General features: G+C 42.6%; 1 protein-coding gene across 2 annotated transcripts in view; it reads right to left on the reverse strand.

The window, feature by feature from the left end:
* The window catches only part of MAPK11 (mitogen-activated protein kinase 11), a 29,234-nt gene extending 13,808 nt beyond the window's left edge, over positions 1-15,426 (reverse strand). The window contains exons 1-5 of one of the 2 annotated variants that reach the window (XM_015852591.2): positions 15,216-15,426; positions 4,290-4,419; positions 3,698-3,756; positions 2,398-2,509; positions 1-30 (exon numbers count right to left, since the gene is read on the reverse strand). In XM_015852591.2, coding sequence (XP_015708077.1) covers positions 1-30; positions 2,398-2,509; positions 3,698-3,756; positions 4,290-4,419; positions 15,216-15,328 — 444 coding nt within the window. In that variant the 5' untranslated portion in view covers positions 15,329-15,426. Of the gene's footprint in view, positions 31-2,397; positions 2,510-3,697; positions 3,757-4,289; positions 4,420-14,725; positions 14,853-15,215 lie in introns of those variants that run through there. The other variant, XM_015852600.2, reaches the window with a different exon arrangement.
* Positions 15,427-22,840: the final 7,414 nt, after the last annotated feature.

The following is a 22,840-nucleotide window of genomic DNA, read 5'->3' on the forward strand; positions in this document are numbered from 1 at the left end:
CCTGTGGATGATTCCAGCCGAGTGAATATACTGTGAAACAACATGGGGAAAAGAAAGGTTGGAAGTCAGAGGTTAGAAAGATGTAGGTCACCTGGTTCATCTTTTTGCTATTGGACCTGATTGTTTTACATACAGCAAAGATTTATGTCACACTACATATTCAAGGAGGATGGAGACATGACTAATTTCAAAACCTATCTGCTTTATCCTACCCAGAGATAGATATTTCAGAAAAAGTAACTGTAAACACTGTTGTTAAGTGATACTTGCAGTGATTCTCCATCAAAAATTTCTCATTTTAAAAATCTGCAAATATTGAAACATATGCCATTCTTACCTAGATGGCAATTTTGTGCAGCTGGTTTCATAGCGCAGTCGGTGGCATTGGGAACAGTATGGCTGACACCGAAGTAATACAAGTAATTTTTCCATACTGTGATCACTGAATGTAGGTGGCAGCCATTTGCTCCCTGGCCTAAAATAGTGGCCAGAAAAGACATCCAGGCATTGCTTCAAATCCACTTTCAGGAGGCACACAAAGCAGTGTCTGCCATTTTACATATAACACAAGATCTCAAAGACTGAGAAAAGTTAACCTGCAATTTCCTACAGTTCAACTAATAGAGCTGATGGCTAATTTATTTATGTAATCTTTCTGATGAGGACCAGTAGAAGCTCTGAAACATACTCTTCCATTCTGTAAAGAAGCAACTACCATCTTTCAGGAGCAAAGATTACATGAAAAATGTTTATATCAACTGGGGAAAAACCCAAAGAAACCAAAACCGCATCCTTTTCATTCCAGGCCTGCACACTGTCTATCAGTAGGGCAGAGACACACTTAAATGCTCTTCACAATAACTGTAAACAGCTGAATGCAGAGGAAACCAGAGCACTGCTTGCAACAGAATTAATTGCGTACATTGCTGCTGAGAAGGGCCATTGTAGTACCACCAAGCAGCTCTACCTGCCTGCCACACCAACCCTTCATGTGTTCCAATGGGATCTGCAGGGCTTGAAGCCTGTATTGAGTACTCCCAGACAGATGTACCAGTGAGTTCAGGTATAAGGATTAAAGCTGTAACGATGGCAGCTTAGATGTAAAGAGGAAGTTATCCCTGATCAAACGTTCAGCTAATGAGATGTGAGAATTTCAATTCCAAGAAACAAACAACCCCTCCCCTTGGAAACAGACAGTGCATCTCTGAAATGAATATTCACTTTTGAGCACAACTGTTACTTAGCTCTGACACAACACAGTCATATTCAAAACCGTGACTTGGATAATTAACTCTGGATTCATCTTCCTACTTAAGCTACTAACTTAAGTAAATGAGACAAAGCAATTAAGGGCCCAATTCTGCAATTCTTCTTCACTAAAATCTGCACTTGAATTGACAGAACCCACAAGCACGAATAAGAACGATCCTCTCAGGCAGCAGATGACTTCCTCAAAACCACACAGTAAACAACCCAGAGCTTTTTACCACTGCTTGCTTTCAAACACACAGTTGTTTTCCTAGTCAACAATTTCAAATATTATGAAGTTTACTAAAGCAGCTGAGCTCTCTCTTTTCTTTTTGCATATGCCTGGAAAAGAACCCTCAACACTGGCTGAGGAAAGTGTTTATCATCTAGGTCTGGGAAGCATTTCCTAAATGTTCTGCTGTTTATTGACGCTTCCGTGTTTAATGTCAGCAAAATGAAACACATTTTAGTTCTTTAGGAAGCAAATTTTGCTACAGTTTTGTTGCCAAATGCCTACATGATCAAGTTGTATAAAATCTAACAATATGATTAAAGGAAACAATGAGTTTACAGGAAGATCCAATCCTAAGTGATCCTGTGTAACGCTGTGCATTGCTAGGATGAACTACTACTACTAAAAGTTTCCTAATAAACCCAGTCAACTTGCTTATTTCTTCACCCATGAGATGCTCTCTACAGTAAATGGGCTGTTGGTTTTTTTTGAAACTGGCTCATGTTTTTCAAAGCACAAATGTGAATGAATTGCAATGTTAAGCTTTAACAATTTCACATTCATCATAAGTTTCTCATTATTTTCCCTTGAAAGAGAAAATGTCTGAAGCACACAATGTGTGCCTCAGAACACCTTCACTTGAGAGACCGTATGACGAGTGAATCTCCTACACTAACAGCTCAAATAGACCGACTAGAAGTCAGTGTTTGATGGACATATTCCCTGTGCACTGCACACATCACCAATTGCAGGCCTGGGATTTATTTTTGCTTAGTAAGATTCCTGAAACATTTGTTGCTATCTGAGCACTCCCAGCACAAACTGAAATGTTCTAAATAGTGAACCAGTCATTACCACAGTCATTACCACAACATCTTGGTTGCTCTCTTGTATATATCCTTACATTGAGCCAATACCTTTAGTCCTCGAAGTAACTGATATATAAGAAACTGTATATGGTCATCTGTTAACTTCTGGCACTTCACAATGTTATTTAGGTCAGCACCCATTAAATTTGTCACAAGATACCTGTGAAAATAAAATAGACCTCATAGAAGAAAACAGATAAACATTCCCCATTAGAGACTGGTACAATGTAAATCCTCATAAAAGAAGTACAACTAACAAGTAACTACTCGCTCCTGTTCAGATTCCAACTTCTACTCATGTATGGTTTATGTCCCTCCAGTCAGCTATAAGCTCTAATAAAGGAATCACAGCTATGAGACTTAATATGGGGAAAAAGAAAAATCCTTATGGCACATTAAAAGCTTTTATCTGTTTTTCTCTCCATGAAATACTAGAGCAGTTCAATCAAGGGAGAAGGCATCATGCCTCTAGATGAATAGGGATTCTGACCAACACAGAAGTAGGAGCTTGGGGTCTCTAAATTAGTTCCTATGATGGAGACTAACATCAAATTGGTTGAAATTAGATTGCTTTGAGTGCTTTGTGTAATTTATTTCCCTACTTCCACTAATTTTATTTGATTTTTTCTTTCATAATTATGGTAGAAATATTGATTCACCTCCAAAAATAAAATAAAATAAAATAAAATAAAATAAAATAAAATAAAATAAAATAAAATAAAATAAAATAAAATAAAATAAAATAAAATAAGTGTTGGGACAGAACTATGCATCTATCATTCCTAGTTCTTGTTTGCATAGTTTTTCCCCAAAGGAGTCTGGCCACTAACTTTCATAAAAAAAAATAAAAATGTTTGTTAGTATTTACTTCTCTAAACTATTTATGCAGTTGCTTATAGCAGATGTACACCAAGAGCAACTCAGTATCTATGGTGTGCTTCAGTAACACCAAATTACAACTAGCTCTCAGTTATCCACATATCTGATTTACCTTGTCTAAGGTAGCCAACAGAATATTTCCTGCATTCCTGAATGATCCCATCTGCCTTTGAAAAAAAAAAACAACAATCTACAGATAACACATAATTGAATTGAATGTGCTTTAAGCTGCCTTTATGCAACACCAAAACATTTATGAGATGCCTGCAGTCTTATAAACCATAATTCAAAAAGCACTACAATGAGGCCTGTCACCTTGCTATTCTTTTTATGGCTTTATAAGTTGATGCTAACTTCATACAGAGCTAAATGTGGCTTCAAATCTACTACCAAAGTACACTCTTCCTTTCTACAAACAGTGTTACTTGGTTACTTACTGATTAGTCAGTTATTTTAAAATATTACTTACACTTCATTAAAATTTTCTATTGATGTTGCAGGTGTAAAAACATCCAGCAGTCCTATAACCTGAAAGACAAGGGAATTTACATCGTATTTTCAGAGAAATGGAAAGCAACATACAACTTGCATTGACAGTGCTTAAGATTTTTGACAGGAAGCTGACAAACACATGGCATGCACTCAGTTGAAGATAAGTGTAACCTGCAAAAGAGGCAGTTTGTGCAGTTGGAAACTCAACTCTCTCCATGATCAATTGAAAAATCTATTAATTGCAAAAAGTAGAATGGGACTATAGATAAGCAGAGAAAGTCAGGAAATGTAACGTCACGTTACAGAAGAGCTTCCATCAGATTCCATTAGCTGAATCTCCAAGACCAAAGTAGATCATTTTGCAGTAAAAAAAAAAGGCAGTGTTTTACTGGAAGTCTTTACAGTCCAATGACTTCATTATAGGTTAGTTATCCATGTTCAGGCATCTGGTGTAGCCAGAAAGAGTTGTACGCACTTTTCTAACAAGACTGTACCTAATTGAAATTATACTTATATGACAAACTTGTGTCATAAAAAATCTGAAGGGAAAGCTCTCACTCTTCACTTACATTCTCATGCTTCATGTGCTTCAGCAACCTGAGCTCTCGGTAGGTCCTCCTCGCGTGAATAAGTGACTGGAAAGGTCTTGAAAGCTTTTTTACTGCCACCTTCTGTCTTGTTTTGGTATCATAAGCTGAACTACAAGAAAAAGAAAGACCACGTTGGAAGCACACTTCCTTTCAAAGCTCTCCCCTTGTTCACTGGGTTTTACTGCAGAAACTTCTGCTCTACGGGGGATTCTCAATCCTTTGTCCTCTTTTACCTTCCACTTATGGGTTGCAAGTGAAAGAAGCTAGGCAGCAGTAACCATGATACAAAGACAATTCCATAATGTTTCCTCAGGCAATACCAGCAATAAATGAACAACAGGTACTTCCTAAACTTCACAGCTCTTGCTGACATATAGCATGTGCTTAACTTCAGACATGTGGAGGTACCCCCCTGAGGAGGACACTAAACACGCAGGTATTTGCATAAAAGAGAGACCCATTGTTTGTTGTGCATTAAAAGATACAAGTGCAATGCAGCACAGTTAAAAAATGTCTGTTATGGAGCATGAGAATTGAAACGATCCCTTTATATTTTGCTCTGTGACATCAAACAGTATGATTACAAAAAGACTGAGTTTGATACTTCCTGTTGTTAAGAAGAATACTGCTTTAATTCACCATTTATTCATTTAATTAAGAAGTTGTTCAAATAAAATACTTTGAAATTCCCAGTTTAAAATGTGGATGACACTATCTGCAATTGCTAGCAGCAGCAATAGCACAGACCTTAATACATTCATCTTACTGAACTTATTTTTGAATTACAAAACACTAAAAATTAAATGACATGGAAAATGCTCAGTGCAGGATGACAAGAGGCAACAGCCACACTAGATGCTATGATGTCCTTGCCATCAGTCTTTAAAATACTCCCGACAGTTTTGAAGCACTGAAGGCCAGGCTGGATGAAGCCCTGAGCAGCCTGGTCTGGTGAGTGGCATTCCTCACAATCAGAGGAAACTGATTTAATCGACTAGTTTCTTGCAAGCACCGTGGAAGGAGTGAGCCACTCACAAGATCAATGAAAGAGATAAGCAGATAACTTAGCTACTTTCTCGCAAGCATCACAGCATCGGATCTTCAGGGAGGTTTTAAAGGTTGTGCCTTTGCAGAGCACCTCAGGAAGGGCATTCCCAGAGCAGAAGAAAGCATAGGAAGTAGGAGAAAACCTGTTTCACTTTGGAGGAGTGGGTGGAAAGGATACCATAAAGATGCTTGTTCTGACACAGTTAGTCAAGATATGAGGATGTTGCTCAAATATGTGGAGAAGCTCAGAGAACAAGTGGTGCAAGAACAGACAGTAGAGGCCACAAACACAACATGAAGGCTGCAAAAGTAAATCTGAAGAAATAAAAAGGAAGCCAGTACTTTGCTGTTAGTAAAACAAAAATGCAGTAGAACTCCAATGACTGTAATCCTGGACAGTGAAGCCAATAGAAAGCAGCATGAACTCAGAAATAAGCACTTGCTATATCCTCTCTAACATTTTATAGTGAAAATAAGAGAAATGTTTATACAGATAAATAAATAACGTTGCCCAAAGCAGCAATCTGTGTTTAACATCGCAGCTCTTCTGGCAATTCACAAGCCTCCCCCCTCATGCTTGTATGAGTTCTTGAATTTCATATACATTACACACAGATAAGAGGAATTAAGCTTGAAATCCCATTAACATGACCAACATCCCTCTCCTCCCCATTTTTAAGTCAAATGTGGATTTCAGTAGTTTAAGAACTGCAGATCGTTAAGACAGAATGCTTTTCATCCTCCATATGATTCAGATGGTACAAAGAACTACTTTTCTGTTTTAGTAATTCTTAGGACAGCAGGTTTTTAGTCCGGGGAAGGAAACCCATAGCAAGAGAGAAAGGAAAAACAAATTACAGCTTCAGTTTTGGGACCTTCAGTGGGAAAGCATGAATTGAAGCTGAACAGGCCAGAAGCTGTCTTGGTTTAAATGCGTTCCCCCACAGTCAAGAAACCATGGAGAATGGTAACTGGAGCTGATGCCTTCAAGCCTTCTCCTTTCCTGGTTTACCATTATAATTCAAGCTATGAACACTGGAGAATCCAAAACAATAGATTTCACTTTGTTGGAATACTTTTGTTTGTCAGATTCAAGGATGCCTTGCATCTATGACCTCTGATCACTGTTTCTAAGCAATGGGCCACAGTCCCATCCCTCCCTACCTCTGATTTTCAGACTGAGTCTCTCCTTTTCCCCAGTGCATCATCACAATTGTGATCTGAGTCATCCCCAGTTCCCCCTGGGCAGACTGTTAGCAGCAGGAGTAGCCATTTCCCTTTCTGTGCTGCTCTCAGAGCACTGGGCCTTCAGCCTGTCAGTGGGCAGCCATGCAGCTCTGCGGGCCCACCTGGCCAAAACCTGCAGGAACCCTCTATGGCTGTCACCAGCTGCTTATCAAGGAGATTCAAAATGGCTCCTCCAAAACAAGTGTGTTGTAAACAGCCCAAAGACCTTCTACTATTAAAAAAAAAAGGTTAGAGGCCCTCACCTTCCCTTATAATACACTACACACTTCACATACCCCTGCATTTCACCCTACCCCTGCATTTAAACTAGAGGCCTGCTCTTCAGCCTTTTGGTATCTTGCAGTATCTCATAAAGATCTGACAGAAACTCACAGCTCTCTTCTTTTGCAAGGCATTTTCTAGTGATGCAGGTCCCTTGGAGCACAGGCTTCAGCTCTGGCAAACCAGCTGTGAAACAATTGCTTGATGGCAAAAACAATCATCCTTCCAATGATTCAACTGCTGTGTCCTCGGTTTCTTTTCATTTACTTATCCTAAGCTGATCACTTATATTGCTTTACATAGCTGGACACGTTAATGCTATGGAGATAAACTTTGATACTTGTAAAGGGATACCATCTCCCACCTCTAAACTGTTCTTCACTTTTAGCATTTCATCTGTTGAAAACAATAAAAACAAGTTTTCAATTGCCTGGTTTCAGTGAGCCTTCCAACATTACCACAGAACAGCGTGCTCTCACACCTCAGCAGTACATGGGAACGCCACGTCAGCTAAAATTTCCAACATAACATAAAAGAAACTCGAGCCTAACTATTTTCTATTTTACAACAAACAGCACTGTACTCATCTCAGTAATACCTTATTTAGATATGATTGTTCTTGACCCAGAAGCCCTGTTACGCCAGACGTTTTTTGCTGTCCTCTCTCAGATCAAGGATATAAAAGAGTCATTATTTTCTTTGAAGGGATGGCATCATTGTGACACAGATAAGAGACTTTTGCTTGGTGCAACTTTCAATCACTGCTTAAAATAGACACACCTTTCCAGTGCTGTCAGCTCCCTTATCTAATATTTTGGTTGACATTCCACCAGATGAAAGAACAGTATCTATTTATATGCACATGTTTTAAGGCTCCTGAGAAAAGCATGGACATAAAAAGCTAAAGTAGACCAAAAATTCAGATGGCAAAAAGTCCATGATTTTGAAACAGTTTCAAGCTAACTTCATGACTTTGACAGGGCATGGCTTCTTACTGCTGAAGTTTATAAATATTGACTGTACATATAGTTATTTCCACAGTATCCATGGTTAGTTAATCCTCTGTGGTTGCAGACTGGTAATACTGGACAAACTACTCCTCTGCAGCCTGCCCACATCCTTCAGGGCTTTCTGGATTAGGAGCACAACATTCAGCTATGGCTGTTTTAGACTTTGAGATCACATTTGTCCCAACAGCTGGGTTTGTGGGAGCCCAATCTACATGCATGGGGCCAACTTGCAACCTATTTAGTAAACTCCAGAAGGCAATGCAGGAAGTTACTGGGCTCCACAGGTCCCATTCCTGAGCTTAATAAATGCCTTGGGCTCTTGGGAGGTTTTATTTGCTGGGTGCAGTACTATAAGAAAAGTCTGGAAAAAGCCCAGCTTGAACTGAGTTCTCCTTGTTTCAGCAGTCAGCTGGGGTCTAGCTGATGCACAATGAAGGCATGACCCAAGCTGACTGTGTGGTGCCACTATGGTGCATCTGCAGTGAACTCCCAATTTACCCTGTTATCTCTAACAGCTGGCATGCCATACCCCATCACCACAGACAACCATAAGGCTCTGGTAAGCTGAAAAGTGTGATTTTATGTTTGTAGAAGCATTGTATCCATAAAACTAATTGTTCCAAGAGATTAAGTGCAGCAAAACAAAAAAAGAACCAACACACAAAGAGAAGACTAACACTTCCAATTTAACTTATACCACTCAGTGTCCCAGCTTGTGAGGCTGTTACCCCTGCATCACCACATGTTTGACAGCTGGTTGGACACTATATTTCAAACCTGGAGGGAATATGATGCACGAGCCAATCCTTAAATTTGTTGTTACAACGATATGAAGTTTGGGTTTCCTACATAATGTTCAAGGCTACTGCTTTTACATCCTCCAGCACAGCACTACATGGGAGTTCCTTTCCTTCACTGGCCAACCCAAGGGAGACACCTCCCAGAATGAGTATTCCCCACTAAACACATACATGTAAATGCATGTAAGTGTAAAAGGAAAAAATCAAGGAAAATGAAGTGCAATTCACGCTCAAAACACAGATTAACATGAGCAGAACCTTAATAATTTTGGTAAGAAATAAGTTAACATCCAGAAAACAAAATGGAAAGTAGAATTTCTGCCACATATTAAGCACAGCTGCACCTTGAGCTCTTGCTACAGATCTTAGCACCTTTTCACATTCCCACCAGCTCCTCCCATTGTAGGAGATATGAATATCTTTGTGGCCAAATGTCTGTTAGTAACATCCAGACTTCCTTAAAGTAACAAAAAATCCCCACACAGGTAGCAGCAGCAGAAGGGTGTATGTGAGGAAGCACTGAGGAGAAGGTATGGAAGAGAAGTCAGCATGCAGAGAATACAGACTCTGATATAGGCAGCCCAAACTGCAGTGTGCATTGGCAAGTACCTCAGAAAAAGCGAGACACACAGGAACCCTGACCTGACACTTTCTATAGCACAGTCTGTCATCTGAGTTCCTCACAGCTGCCGTGAATAACAACTCTTTTTATGAAGGGCTGCTCCAAAAGAAATATTTCCTATGTTATGATGGTGGCTCACAATACTCGAGGCAGATGTGGGTGGCACAGCAGTAGACGTTGAACCTTCCCATCAGTATCCTGTTACATGTTGTTGCCATGTGACAAATGTCTGACTAAACAGTGTCTGATATGGATGTGCGTATAAAGCAAAGGTGTGGTACTGAATTCCTCCATGTGGAAAACATGGCACCCGTGTTGCCCACAGAGGCTCTGGAGATCCCTGGGGATCTTAAAAAGCTGCCTGGACACACAGCTGGGCACCCTGCTCTGGGTGTCCATTTTTGAGCAGGGATTGGGCCAGTTGGACCCACAGGTCAATGTTAACCGCAGTCATTCAATGATTTTGTTAACAGTCCAGAAAAAAAGCACAGACAGCATCTACCCAGCACCTGGAAAAGGACTGCAGCAGCCACTGGTAATGCAGCAGAACAAGGCCACCTGTGGTAAGATGAATCCAGGTAGCTCAGTAAACCCAGGGACTGGTCCATTTGTTTCTTCTTTATAAATGGTTTGTTGCTTTACACAAATTCAAATTGGTGAGTTCTACCCATCAAGAGGTAGAGTTTGTATTTGTTAATAAATCACACCAATCACAACACATATGTGCACTGGAAGGAACCCACAGAAAAAAAATGAGACAGTAACAAGACAGAGGGTGGGAGGATGAGCAATGGGCAGCTCTGAAACAACACATTCATCTATTCATTAGAGAAGAAGAACTTCCTTAATGATGACAGGTTATTCATTGTAAAATTACATCCTATCACTTGGATGTTATTCCTACACACTATGCTGAACACTGGCATCAATTGTTTTGGCTTTAGTTCAATCACTGTCAATTACCTCAGATTAATTTACCGCTAGCGCTAACCATAAAAGTAGGAAATATCTATTACGTGTGCAGTGTAACTGCTCCTTAACCAACATAAAAATAAATACACGCTTTTAAGCAGACCTTGCGAAAGCTTTATTGAATAATTCCTATGCACGTGTTTTCACAAACGCAGCACCAATTTGCTTTTAATGATAATATGTATCATTATGCTGTATCAGCCTCTGTATCTACAAGCTCATTTTCCTCTGCTGGTCTGTCTCTTATGTCTCCACGGTGACTTAAATTTTCGAATAACTTTATGGAGGAGCAGCCACACTTTTCTAGGTGAGTTATAGATAGCATAGCTTACATCAGTGGGAGCGATGCATTTAAAAATACCCTTGTGAGAGAAACAAACAAAAGGTTTTGGGGTCATAAGCTGTTGTCTTCTCTGCACCCGCAGCCAACTCATGGATACTAAAATAATAATGTGTTTCAGACAGCCTATAAGCCCAGTGCCAGTATTTAAGCAAGAAAATCAGTCAACTGCCACCAGGCCAGAACAATGCTAACGACAAATGTATTCTATCCAGTATTTTGTTAGAGAAGATTGCAGGCAGCTACAAACTGTGTGCTCAGTACCTAATGCCAGAAACATTCCCAGTTAAACCCAATACAAAGTTGAATGTGAAAAATATTAGTGCTTTCAAATACGTTATGTAAACCTAAACAGACAAAATCCAAACGTTTTTGTCCTTCTTTTTCCTATTCCTCCCTCACTGCTCCTTCACATTTCCTGTTTTCTCCCTGCATGATAGCCCTCTCTGCTCATCTTGTGCTCCTCACCTCTTTCACATCTCATGTAGCCCTGCTCCCTAGGAAAGCTCTCCTTAATTCCTCTTAAAAGAAAACCAGCAAAACACAAAGAGAACTTCCATGCTTCTTGAGCTTGCATATTTTCACCCATCCTACACCTTACTCCACACACTTTTCGTGTATGTTTCTTATCTGCCCTCTAACTACTCCCCTGGCTTAGCAAGAGCCTCCTACCTACAGATGTCTGCCACAGTTATTTGCAGCCCTTCTTATCCTTCTCTGCTAACACTTCCTTCCTGATTCAATATCTTTCACTGAATACACTCTTAGACACTTTCATCTGAAATATGAACCTCGACTCCACTGAGTCCCACCTTCCTTTCCTTTCCAAAGTCAGTATCTACACTGTTCAGTAACTGGAAAACCCGCTGAATGAAACAGGACAGATGGGATGACGTGCCACCTGCACCCCACCCCATACTCCAACAAAGCCGCTTTCATCCAACTCAAGTGTTTGCCTCCCTGGCCAACGCTCAGAAACACCGTTCTGTCTTCTTCCTTCCCTGATCGATCTTTTGAAGCTTGGACAGCAACTGTGTTAATGGGTTTTTTTGCATGTTTCCAGTAAAACGTAATCATATTTAGGATTAATCTCAGCCCCTGTATGTACACAGGAAACAAAAGACAAGAAGCAGCCCAAAGCAAGTCCACTGAAATAAACTGGTTCTGCATGTGCCTGGGGCTCTGCCTCAACCTACAGAGATCTTTGGTTTCCATCCGTATTTACACACAGGAGCTGTGTGTTATTACTACTCTAAAAGCTTATCTAAGCACACACTGTTTAAACAAACATGAAATGTTACAAGGACACATACCATAATTCCAGTAAGGTGAGCTTATAGTTGAAATCTCACACTCAGTCCCTTTAGAAACATTATCATATTATATCACACCATAAGTCATCAAGTACAACCTTGGATGAAGGAATTTGCTGCTGTTATTTTTTGTTAATTTTTAATTTACATGGTTGTTTCAGCATCAATTCAGAGCACCTCAATGGAGAAAGGATAGTCTCAGCAACCTTACATTCCAGTCCCACAAGGCACTGCCCTCAGCACACCAGTGACAGCCTAACCAGCAATCACAGGACTGGGTGGATGGGGGGGAAAAAGCAGTTAAGCTTCAGGATTCAAGTCTTCCATTTCTATGTTTTCCACTTGTACTTCCTCGAAGCAAAACAGAAGCCTAAGCTACCCCCAGTTGTTCAGGAGATAAGCCAGGACAAAAACCTAATGGATCTTAAGCATACCCTTCATGTGAGCAGGGTGGAGGGACCCGTTTAAGTGCTGCACTGTGTGCACGACTTCAGGCAGACTCTGCTCACCCACTTCCCAATCTGACACCTATGTCATCACACTCAGACTTAGCAGCCTACTTTCTGAAACATATTTTGCAAGCTGAGTCTGTGCTGGGCATTGCATGCTCTTAAAACGAAAGGAGACTGCATGAGGAAAGACAAAACGTATGGAAAGAACAGCACAGAGAAAGTACTGCTGACAGCAAAGGCCTCTGAGGAAACAGTAAATGTTTGGGAAGAAGTCCTTGACATGCTTCTGTTGATCAGGCAAGGTCTGTTCTTTCCTCAGAAGGTAGAAAGCAGTGTCTTCAATGTTCTAATAGGAAATAACCTGTTGGGGAGATCAGAGACAACACACTGCAGAGGCAGAGATGGAATTAAGTACATTGAAAGACAGTGAGTGAAAGCTGGCATGAAAAGAGTCATACAAGCTTTAAAAAACCTCCACACAAATAGCTGTCTGTGTTATGTAACTTAGGGCATAACAAAACACTGTTGGAGATGAAGAAGCTCTTGTCAGACAGGTGGCAATTCTGACGCCCAGAGCAAAAGCTGAACTTACAAATAGTCAATAAACTGGGCCAAAACATGGCATCCTGACTCAAAATCTTCTACTGATTTTGAGCTGCAAGCAAAAGTTAGCTTAAATTCAAGTATCTACATTACACTTCTTATTACCAAACGCTGCTTTGGTTGCACATATATCCCGTGTCGCAGATAAGCTACTGTACAAGAGGAAAGGGAAGGACCAAAAAGAGCTTCACTGAGGTAGAAAACAGGAACTTTGTTCTTTTCCTAAATCCAGTGTTTGGAGTCCAGGACTTTGGCTTCCTTTCAGCACAGCACTTAAGAATTTGTTTAATTCCAGTGGTTTCTGTAAGACTTCAACATGCTTTGGCTGCCCAGGGAAGTGGTGGAGACTCCTTCTCTGGAGATATTCAAGACCCGACTGGACGCCTACCTGTGTGACATGGTGTAGGGAGCCTGCTTTGGCAGGGGGGTTGGACTTGATGATCTCTAGAGGTCCCTTCCAACCCCTACAATTCTGTGATTCTGTGATTCTTTGAGACATTTTCCTGCACAGGAGCATGATTATTCACGGAAGCGGCACAGCACATTTCTCAGGGGACCAGCTGTGTCTCATGGGTCTCCCGGGTAAAGCATCAGCTTATGGAAGGAAAAAATCAATTTCAATAGGGACTAAAAATAGATGGCTTTTCTGAGTCTTTTCCTCACTTTCGGGACCTGTTTGGGCTTGTAACTCATCAATGTTAACAAGACTATTAATGTAGAGTAATATTTCATTACTGCACTCGGTGCTTACACAGGTATTTTAGAGTGAACCTATCCCACAGCATCCTCATTTCCTACAGCACCCTCCTCTTCACATGCCAGCTCCTAGGCATCTCCATTGACTAGATACAGGGATTCCCTTTGCAGGCAGAAAAAAAATAGGTACCATAAACAACACTAACCCTGTTAGAAACAGCCACAACAAAACTCCAGCTGTGCTGTGAGCAAACCACCACATGTTCTCATTTCCGCAGCAACCTCTCAAGCCCTGACAAAAAGCCAGCAGGGTGGGTTTTCCCCTTAAAACTATGTAAGCACAAACAGGAAAAGTAATCAGAAATACAGGTTTAATGGGACCGTGGTTACTGTTGTACAGCGTATCCAGCTTCTCCTAAGTAAAATATGAGAGAAAAGGAAGATGTTTGTGATCTAAATTAAACCAGATGATGAGTTAAGAGAGAATTCTCTGGCCCTGTGTGTAGCTGCTGGTTGAAGGGGGGGGGGTCTTATATAAATATTCCTGCTTTACATGTGGGGCATTTCACAGAGCTAGAGGAGGGAGCAATAAACAAGAAGCTCCACAAATGCTCCCTGGCATCTGACTGTGGAGAGGGAAAAGTTTTGTGAATAGCAGAAGGCGGAGTCCTACAGAACCTCTTATTGTGCAGCACATCTTAAAGGCCCGCTATAGATATATGGGTGTTCATGTCACAGAATCACACAATTATCAAGGTTGGAAAAGACCTAGAAGATCATCTAGTCCAACCATTATCAATACTTCCCAGCTAAATCCTATTCATCAACACAACATCCAAACGTTTCTTGAACACTCCCATGGTCGGTGACTCCACAAAGCAGCACGATCCTTCCTCACGAACTCTTTAAACATCACCCGTTATTTCCAAAACCTGTCTCAGAGCGTTTTAAAGGACAGCTCAGCTCATCAAACACACCCAGCCCTGCGCTGGGAGCGGTGCTGTAATTCCTAACACCCAGGAGCGCGGCGCGATAAGCGATAAACCCTCACACGACACAAAGGCTCCCGATCCCCCGCCCTGTGCAGCAGCTCCCCGGGACCGGCGGTTCCGCGGTCGGTCGGGTCGGAGGGCAGCAACAGGCGGCGCGCCGTGACTGTGCAAGATGCCCGCGGGGCAGGTGTCACCGCAGCGAGAGCGGCGTGAAGGGTCGGAGCGGAGCAGGGCAGAGCGCACGGCGGGGGGCGCCGAGCCGCACACCCAGCCCCGGCTCGGCGGGCGCGGTTGCCCGGGCTACGGCGAGGCACGGCCCGGCCCCGGAGCGCCGCCGCCCGTGGGGGAGGGAGCGGCGAGACGAAAGGAAAGCGCCGGCCGCCGCCGCCCCCCCGCCTCCCCGGGCCGCTCCCCGCCGCCGCTCGGGCCCCTCCGCGCGGCCTTCGCTGCGGCATCGCGTCCCCGCGCCGGGCGGCTCTAAGAGCGGGGCCCGGGGCGGCCAACCCGCTGCCGGCACCTGCCGGCCTCCGCCCGCCGCCCCGCACCTACCACACGGAGCCGTAGGCGCCCGAGCCCACGGGGGAGAGGTTCTGGTAGCGCTGTGGCACCTCCCACACCGTCTTGTTGAGCTCCTGCCGGTAGAAGCCGCCGCGTTCGGACATCGTAGCGGAGCCGCCGCCGGCGAAGGCAGCAGCAGCGGCGGCCGCCCCTCAACCGGGGCGGGGAGCGGGGAGCGAGGCGGGCACGGCCGGCGCCGGCGGGAGGAGGGACCGCGAGGGGAAGGGAAGGGGAGGGGAGGGGAAAGCGGCGGGTCGGGCCGGGCCGGGGGCAGTGCCGGGTCGGGGAGCACGGCGGGGAGGGGCTGCGGCTCAGCCCGGGGCGCGGTGCGGTGCGAGGGGGACGGGGCTGGGCTGGAGGAGCTGCGAGCCGCTCTGACGGGGCTCCTGGAGGTACCGGGGTCCCCACGGCGCCTGGAACTTCCCCCGACAGCATGAAGTCGGTGCGATCACCGGAACGCATCCGCTTTTTGTTGGGGAAGACCGAAGTGATGAAGATTACGGGACAAGTCTTGAAACCGTCTGACGCCCCAAACGTAGCAACTAAATTAAAGTGTTCTCTGGTTTGTGTATTGGTTCGTATTTTCAGAACACACCTTCTGTCAGTGACTTGTGGAGTCAGCACTGTGACCACGTACAATTTCATTTTACAACTTCTTAACGCTGCCATCGGCACCTGTACCTGCCGCACTGCTTGCTCCGGGGCGGCGTGCGGGCATCGCTCAGCTTCTGCCTCTGAATCAGCAGCGGATGCAGATCCTCTCCTTCAGAACCTCATCGAAGTCCGTTGTTTCTATACCATGAGTCGCTCGTGATTTAGGAACCCAAGTTCCAGCTCTGAAGCCCCAGACCGCATTGCATTGCGGGGCTTCTGGAACGGGGCTGCCCAGTTGAACAGTACTAGCGACTTTGGCACTTGCACAGTGCATTTCAGGTTAAGAGCTGAATGACTGACATTGGTGAAGCCATTTGGAACCATTCTCTCGGGGGTCACCCAGTGCTCGTACCACCACTGTTTGTCCTTGTTTCCCCCTGCTCCCAGTGCAACAAACATCTCTGGTCTTCTCCAGAGCCCACTCCTTGGTCTCACCTGCATTTCTGTGCTGAGGGCACAGAGTAAGTGGTGTGAAAATAACACATCTGTGTGACTTATCTTTTTCAGTACCACCCTTATGAATTTTAAAATTAGAATAACTTTGCAGTCTCTCTATACCAAACCAGGAAGAAGTGCTTCCTTCCCGCCCTTCTAAAGATGGCTAAAATCTTTCGCAATGCCAAAAGTGAAGTGAATATTCCTGCTTGCTGACTTCAATCTGTCTCTTGCAGCATGTCAGCCCCTGGCCTTCACCCACTCACCACGTGTTCGATTGCTTCTTGCTAACTCCAGCAACCATTTGTGCAGCTTGGATCTATCCATATCTGCCCAAGCTTCTAATCACGCAGTTCCCTCAGGAGTCAATTTTCCGTCTGCTTGATATTTACAGTCTCTCTCAATTTCCTGTCTCCGGCACTGACACCTCTTTGTTCATCTCCCATCTTTTCTCTGTCTTGTCTATTTAGACTGCAAATTGTTTGATAAAGGNAACTTCTGTCAGATATTTGTACTGCAGTCATTACAGGGAGATTGCATTTGATTACCTTGTTTTATTAGATACTACATATATGATGTTCTTTTCCACGTAACAGGGGAGATATTAGAAAACATACCCACAGGATGAACCACCTTTATAGCGCAATAAGCACCTGCTTGCCTGCCCTTGTGAGTTATGCTGACATTTCTATTCAGTAAGATTAACTAACAACTAGATCCTTTTAACCAAGACTTCATGAAATCTACAAGCTAAAATCTGTATGTGATAAAAATAGCCCACATCTGAAGACCTCAGAGAACAGCACATGTGAGTGGCCTTGGAGCCAGACAGAAGTGAGTATCCGAACACCCCCTGTAAGGCCAGCCCTGTCCCTGCCTGCCTGCAGCAGGAGGAGGAAGAGGCAGCCCGGTTATTTGCTTTTGGATACTGTGTTACTGGCTGGACAGTTGTTTGTATGTGTAACTGCAACACTGACACAAACAGTAAACATGGAAACTCATCAGGAAGAAGGAATGCTACCTGAGTACTGAGAGCATGTCATTTTCTGGTGGGAGATAGAATCCTGGTAGTGCAAAACCAGGACTTCAGAAAACACAAGACATCAGCAGAACAGAGCTCTGACTTCTCTCCCTGTAAACAGTGGGAAAGCTAGCAGTAGATTTACAAAGCATTAGCAAAGCTTCAGGATGAGCCACCTTAGTTCTGCAGTGGATCTCTTACAGACATAGTACCGAGCTTGGAGATGCCCACCAGTGGGTCTCACCAGCCAAAAGAATTAGCAGTAAAATAAAACTGAGATTGTCATGAAGATCTTTCCTGTCCTGATTCTTTTGAAAATGTTATTAATAGCTGACCTGTTAGGGAACAAAGTATTGATTGAGGGTTGTTATACACGTTATGTTGAGCAATAAAACATTGTGGTAATCACCTATAATGCTGTCTTTGTTTTCAGGTTCTTGTGAACTTCTGAAACCGTGTCTACAAACATGTAATTATACCATGGGAAAGCTGTCACTATTTATAATGACATAAAGACGAAGTACAGGGAGCAGGAGAGGCTTAATGGAGCTCTCTGTAGATAGCAAGTCAATCATTAGCTGGTCCTAATACATCATTTTGCACGAGATTGCTTTGCAAGAGATTGTGTATCTTTGTTATTGAATTACAAGACACTTGTTGCATTTCCCTGCTGGGTTTTATCAACCTTATTTCTACTAGCACCAGTTTGACTTGTTCTTTGCCACAAAATACCTCTTGGTAACCTTACCTACCTCCCAAATTGATTCAGATAAACTGCTCCAGTCTCAGACCACTGGCACAACCTAGATATTTAAACTGGAGCTTCATGTTGCTAGCACACAAAGGGCCTTGCTCTGAAGAAAACTGTTGAAATGTAACTGCTCATTTTTTAAGAGATCTGGATTATATCATAAGAACGATGTGTCAGGTGTAGGTTTGTGTTATTTCTGAGCAGGCAGATTCTACTTAGATGTTAACACTGGGGCTTTGTTTTTGCCTCCTTCGTTTTCTGAGTCAAATCGCCTCAATCTCTTGGTACCTCAGTGCCACCTTTCCATTTATGAACCAAGACTCAGATTGTCTTCCTACCTTAAAGATAAATACATGTAATATTGATATTGCCTCAGATAATAATAGCACTCATGCTATCTATGATTATATTTTGCAGACACTGATAGCAATGTTTTTCAAATATTGCTTCCTTGCTGCTATGGACACAGGGAGGGAATTTTTTCTCATATCCGTTTGAATGAATGTAAACAGAAAAAAAACAAGGAGCCTCCTTTACCTAACCCTAATAGCAAACCGCATCTTGGCTTGCCAGTATGTGGTGGCAGTGCTTTCCTTGCCCAGGAGCAGCATATGGCTATTAATCTAAGCTCATGCTGATATTGGATTTTCAGTGCGATTGGGACAGAGAACATGTTAGCAACTGGCATCACAAGTCACCAAAGTGAATTTAATCAAATACAATATCCTGCTCAGTCGTGTCAACAAGGGCTTCTCAGTGTGTGTATTTGCAGAACAAAGCCATAATTGTGAAAAAAAAAAAACAACACAGATTTAACTTGAAAATAATCCCTAGTTTAGTAGACAAAGGCCCAGATATAATGAGGCAAGACTGATATAGGCCATTAAGTATATGGCGTGTGTTTTGCTTTGTCTTTCTCTTGCAGTTCATGTAATTATGCTGTCTTGTGTCTCACAACTCCATGATACTTTATTCTTATGCATAATACAGCATAATTCAAACGCAACCTAATATTGACATGCATAATCAGTAGTTGCAGGGAGCCCAGCACTGTTCCCATTCAAGTCAGAGACAAATTTCATTACGTGAGTGGGAACAAGAACACATTGTTCCAAATGCATTAATTTGGGTTTATGCCTTGGATAAACATCAGCTGTAAATTTCACCTGCTTGACTCCAAAGAGACTCCAAAGATAAAAGCAGATGAGTGTGTAAGAGCTGACAGAATTTAGGCTTTCTGCTTTTCTGACACGTATAGGAAATCACACTTGAGGAAAGCTGCTTAGATGACCATTGTCTTGTCTCCTTGGGCTCTGAAGGCCTCAAGCCTCAAGGATCTGAAGGCTCCTATGGCCTCAAGTTGCACCAGGGCAAGTTTAGGTTGGATATTAGGAAACACTTCTTTACAGAAAGGGTAGTTAAATACTGGAATACACTCCCTGGGGAGGTGGTTGAATCACCATTCCTGTATGTGTTTAAGAGCCATTTGGATGTGGTGCTCAGTGATATGATTTAGCAGAGGGTTGTTAGAATTAGGGCACTATGGTTAGGCTGCGGTTGGACTTGATGATCTTCAAGGTCTTTTCCAACCTGAGTAATTCTATGATTCTATAAAGAAAACACCATGGGACCCTTAAAATGGCTGTGCATTCCTAATTATGAATTTCTCCAACCACTATCAGAAATGTTTATGATTTGGACCAGTTGTATTCATCGCTCATCCTTTTACCTAAAATTGTGTCCTTTCCACACAGTAAGCCCACATAAAAAGAATACATAACTTACGGGGCTTCTCAACTGCAGTGGATATGTGTACAGACCTGCATGGAAGAGCTACATCTGCTGTGAGCTTCAGTGCTGCAAAATGTGGTAAGCACTAATGGAACGCAATACTTGCTGCTGGGAGAGAACAATTTGTGAATTCTCATTCATCTTTAACTCTTTGTGAATGGCTAAAAGAAACAGTTATTAGTGCTAAAACCCATAAAAACAGAAGAAAAATCATTAATAAAGTCTCATCCCAGCTTAACATGGGATGCACGTATTCGCATGCCTTCATTTGCCATCTGCTACTCATCTACAGAATTTTGTGCTTCAGTCTGGAGCTGTTCATTTCCCATGAAGCAGTCATGCTCACCGTCATATCAAAACTACCACATCATTCTCTATTGCTGTATTTTTCAGTCACAGTTTGAGGTATTGTGAGGATGCAGCTCTCCAGCTATCTATCTCAGAAAAAAAAAAATTGTACAAATTCAGTTGTTCTATAGAATATGAACCTCTCCAACCTATCTGCAGGTGTTTGGGCTTTTTCCACCAGCATGACTCCATTGTACAGTGTGCTATTCCACTAAGGTGAAAAGTGGATTTTCTACTTCAGTAACAAACAAGATCCTCCTCATTGATTCTGGAATGTCACCTTCTCAGTTTCAGCTTTAGATCCTGTCAGTGGACCCTGCTGAACAGAATTCTGGTTGCTCAGAACAAGTGTGTCAGCAGGACTCCAAATAATGTCTGTGATGTGACAAATTGCATGGCAGATGTTGAGCAGCAAAGGCAATGACAAACCCTATGGAGGCATGCCCTCTGCTGAGGCTTCACAGGAGCTTGATAAACCCAATGGAACAGCTGTTGCACGGCTTGGCACACTGTATGTTTACAAGGCACACTTGGACCCATGACATATTTTGCTTCCTAAATATCTGAATCCAAATTTCAACTAATATTATTGTAGGATGATATAAGATAGTAACTTAACATGCTTCAAGCAATTCCAAACAGCCATTTGGATTAAAACTCCAATCCACACTCTGTTCAAAAGCTGCCATTAGTAAAGGTAACAGCTGTAAAAATTTCATCCTCATTCAGGATGTGCTGAATGATACATATAGGAACCTTAAGGCTATTCAGACTGTGTATCTACCACAATCTCATCATATTTCTCTCACTGAACCCACAAAACTGTTGCAAGAGAGTAATTGTTTAGTCCTCTGTTTTCTTTTACTACATAAGCTCTGCCCATAGATCAAAAAGTCTTATATATGTATTGTCCTCTTAAAGCAAATACAGTCATAAACTTTTGTATGTAGGGTTGTGGAGACATATGACAGATATCTAGTAACAGTTTAGAAGATAATATCAGTTGGCACCACTGTCTACCTGTTCTATCTCATTGTATGTAACTGTACACAGCTAAAAGAAGTGAATAAAAGCAATGACAGAGATAAGGCTCTTTCAAGAGGAGGGAGGACCTGAACCTCAGATATTAAATCTTGTAATACTTTTACAAACTGGAGCTTAATGAAAGGAATACTAAATCGCTGTAAGATCAGAGGGACTGGAAGGGAGTGGGATTATCAGCTGCTACAAGACATATGCAAAGCAGATCCTTGCTGCAGCAAGTGTACAGCCAGGCAAAGAGGTGAGGAGACCCCTGTTGGAAAGAGCATCTAAGGAGAGGCTGGAGGGCATGTGGAGCTGGAGGCAGCCTCCCACATCTCTGTGTTACAGGTGTTATTTTCACCATTTCTACCCTAAAGTTTGCCAATTTAAAAATTATTAATTTCTGTTCCTCTGATCAGAAAAGAGTTCTAATTCTATCCTTCCCTATCCTATCCTATGCTGCAGACTGCTAAAGTGGCAACATTTCTACAGTGTTTCAGTTACCGCAGTGTAGAATCATAGAATAATAGAATTACAAGGTTGGAAAGGACCTACAAGATCATCTAGTCCAACCGTCCTCCCATTATTGTAGCTACCACAAGCCACTAAACCATATCTTGTAGCTCCTCATCTAGACGCCTCTTGAACACTGCCAGGAATGGCGACTCCACCACCTCGCTGGGCAGCCATTCCAGTGCCTGACCACTCTCTGAGAGAAAAAGTTCCTTCTAATGTCCAGTCTAAACCTCATCTGATACAACTTGTGGCCATTTCCTCAGGTCCTGTTTATTGCCTGGGAGAAGAGGCCAAACCCCTCCTCATCACAACCTTCCTTCAGTTGTAGATTTGTGTGGATTTCTTTGAAAAAAAGGCTTAACTTTTCCTTTTACTCCAAGAAGTAAAACTGTAAAAACTTGCATGGAGGAGATTATTTTATGAAAAAATGTTGTATGTCGTGGTTCTTGTGGCCACAGGGAAACTTATGAACTAGTCCAGTTTTGTATTATATTCTATTATTGATAGAGAATTATCTGTTCTCAGTTTTCTTCATGTTTTGCTCAGTCTTTAGCAAAACACACTGACTGTCCTTGTTCCTGCTTGCTTACTGTTATCTCCTGCTAATAGTGGAACCACCAGCAGGCTGCATTTTCTTGTTGATTGAAACTCTGAACATAAACGGCACAGCAGTGGGCTTTCAAATGTGGTGATCATGGCCAGTGTTCTCTCTGAGTGGGCATGTTAGTGATGGGACAGTGATCTGTGATAAAACCTATTCCATTCCCAGAGCCCACTTGGGGATTTGCTCTCAATATGAGCGTAGTTGAGCTTGGCAGAGATGAAGACCTACAAGCAAAGGCAAAAGGCACTTCAATGTAATTTTTCATTGCATGTAAAGTTACAGATTTTGCCAGAGAAAGGAAAACCTGTGCAGGACATCTTTACTGGCAGAGAAGCACTTTGTTCTACGCACCAGCTTCTTTTACACTAACAACCTTGGTAAGTTAATGTTTCTTAACACCAGTTTCAATTTTATGTAGAGTTACACTTAAGGAAATTCTTATCACTAGTTATTAAGGCGAGTATATCCTTCCA

The sequence above is a fragment of the Coturnix japonica genome, chromosome 1, assembly GCF_001577835.2.
Source record: "Coturnix japonica isolate 7356 chromosome 1, Coturnix japonica 2.1, whole genome shotgun sequence".
Lineage (NCBI taxonomy): Eukaryota > Metazoa > Chordata > Aves > Galliformes > Phasianidae > Coturnix > Coturnix japonica.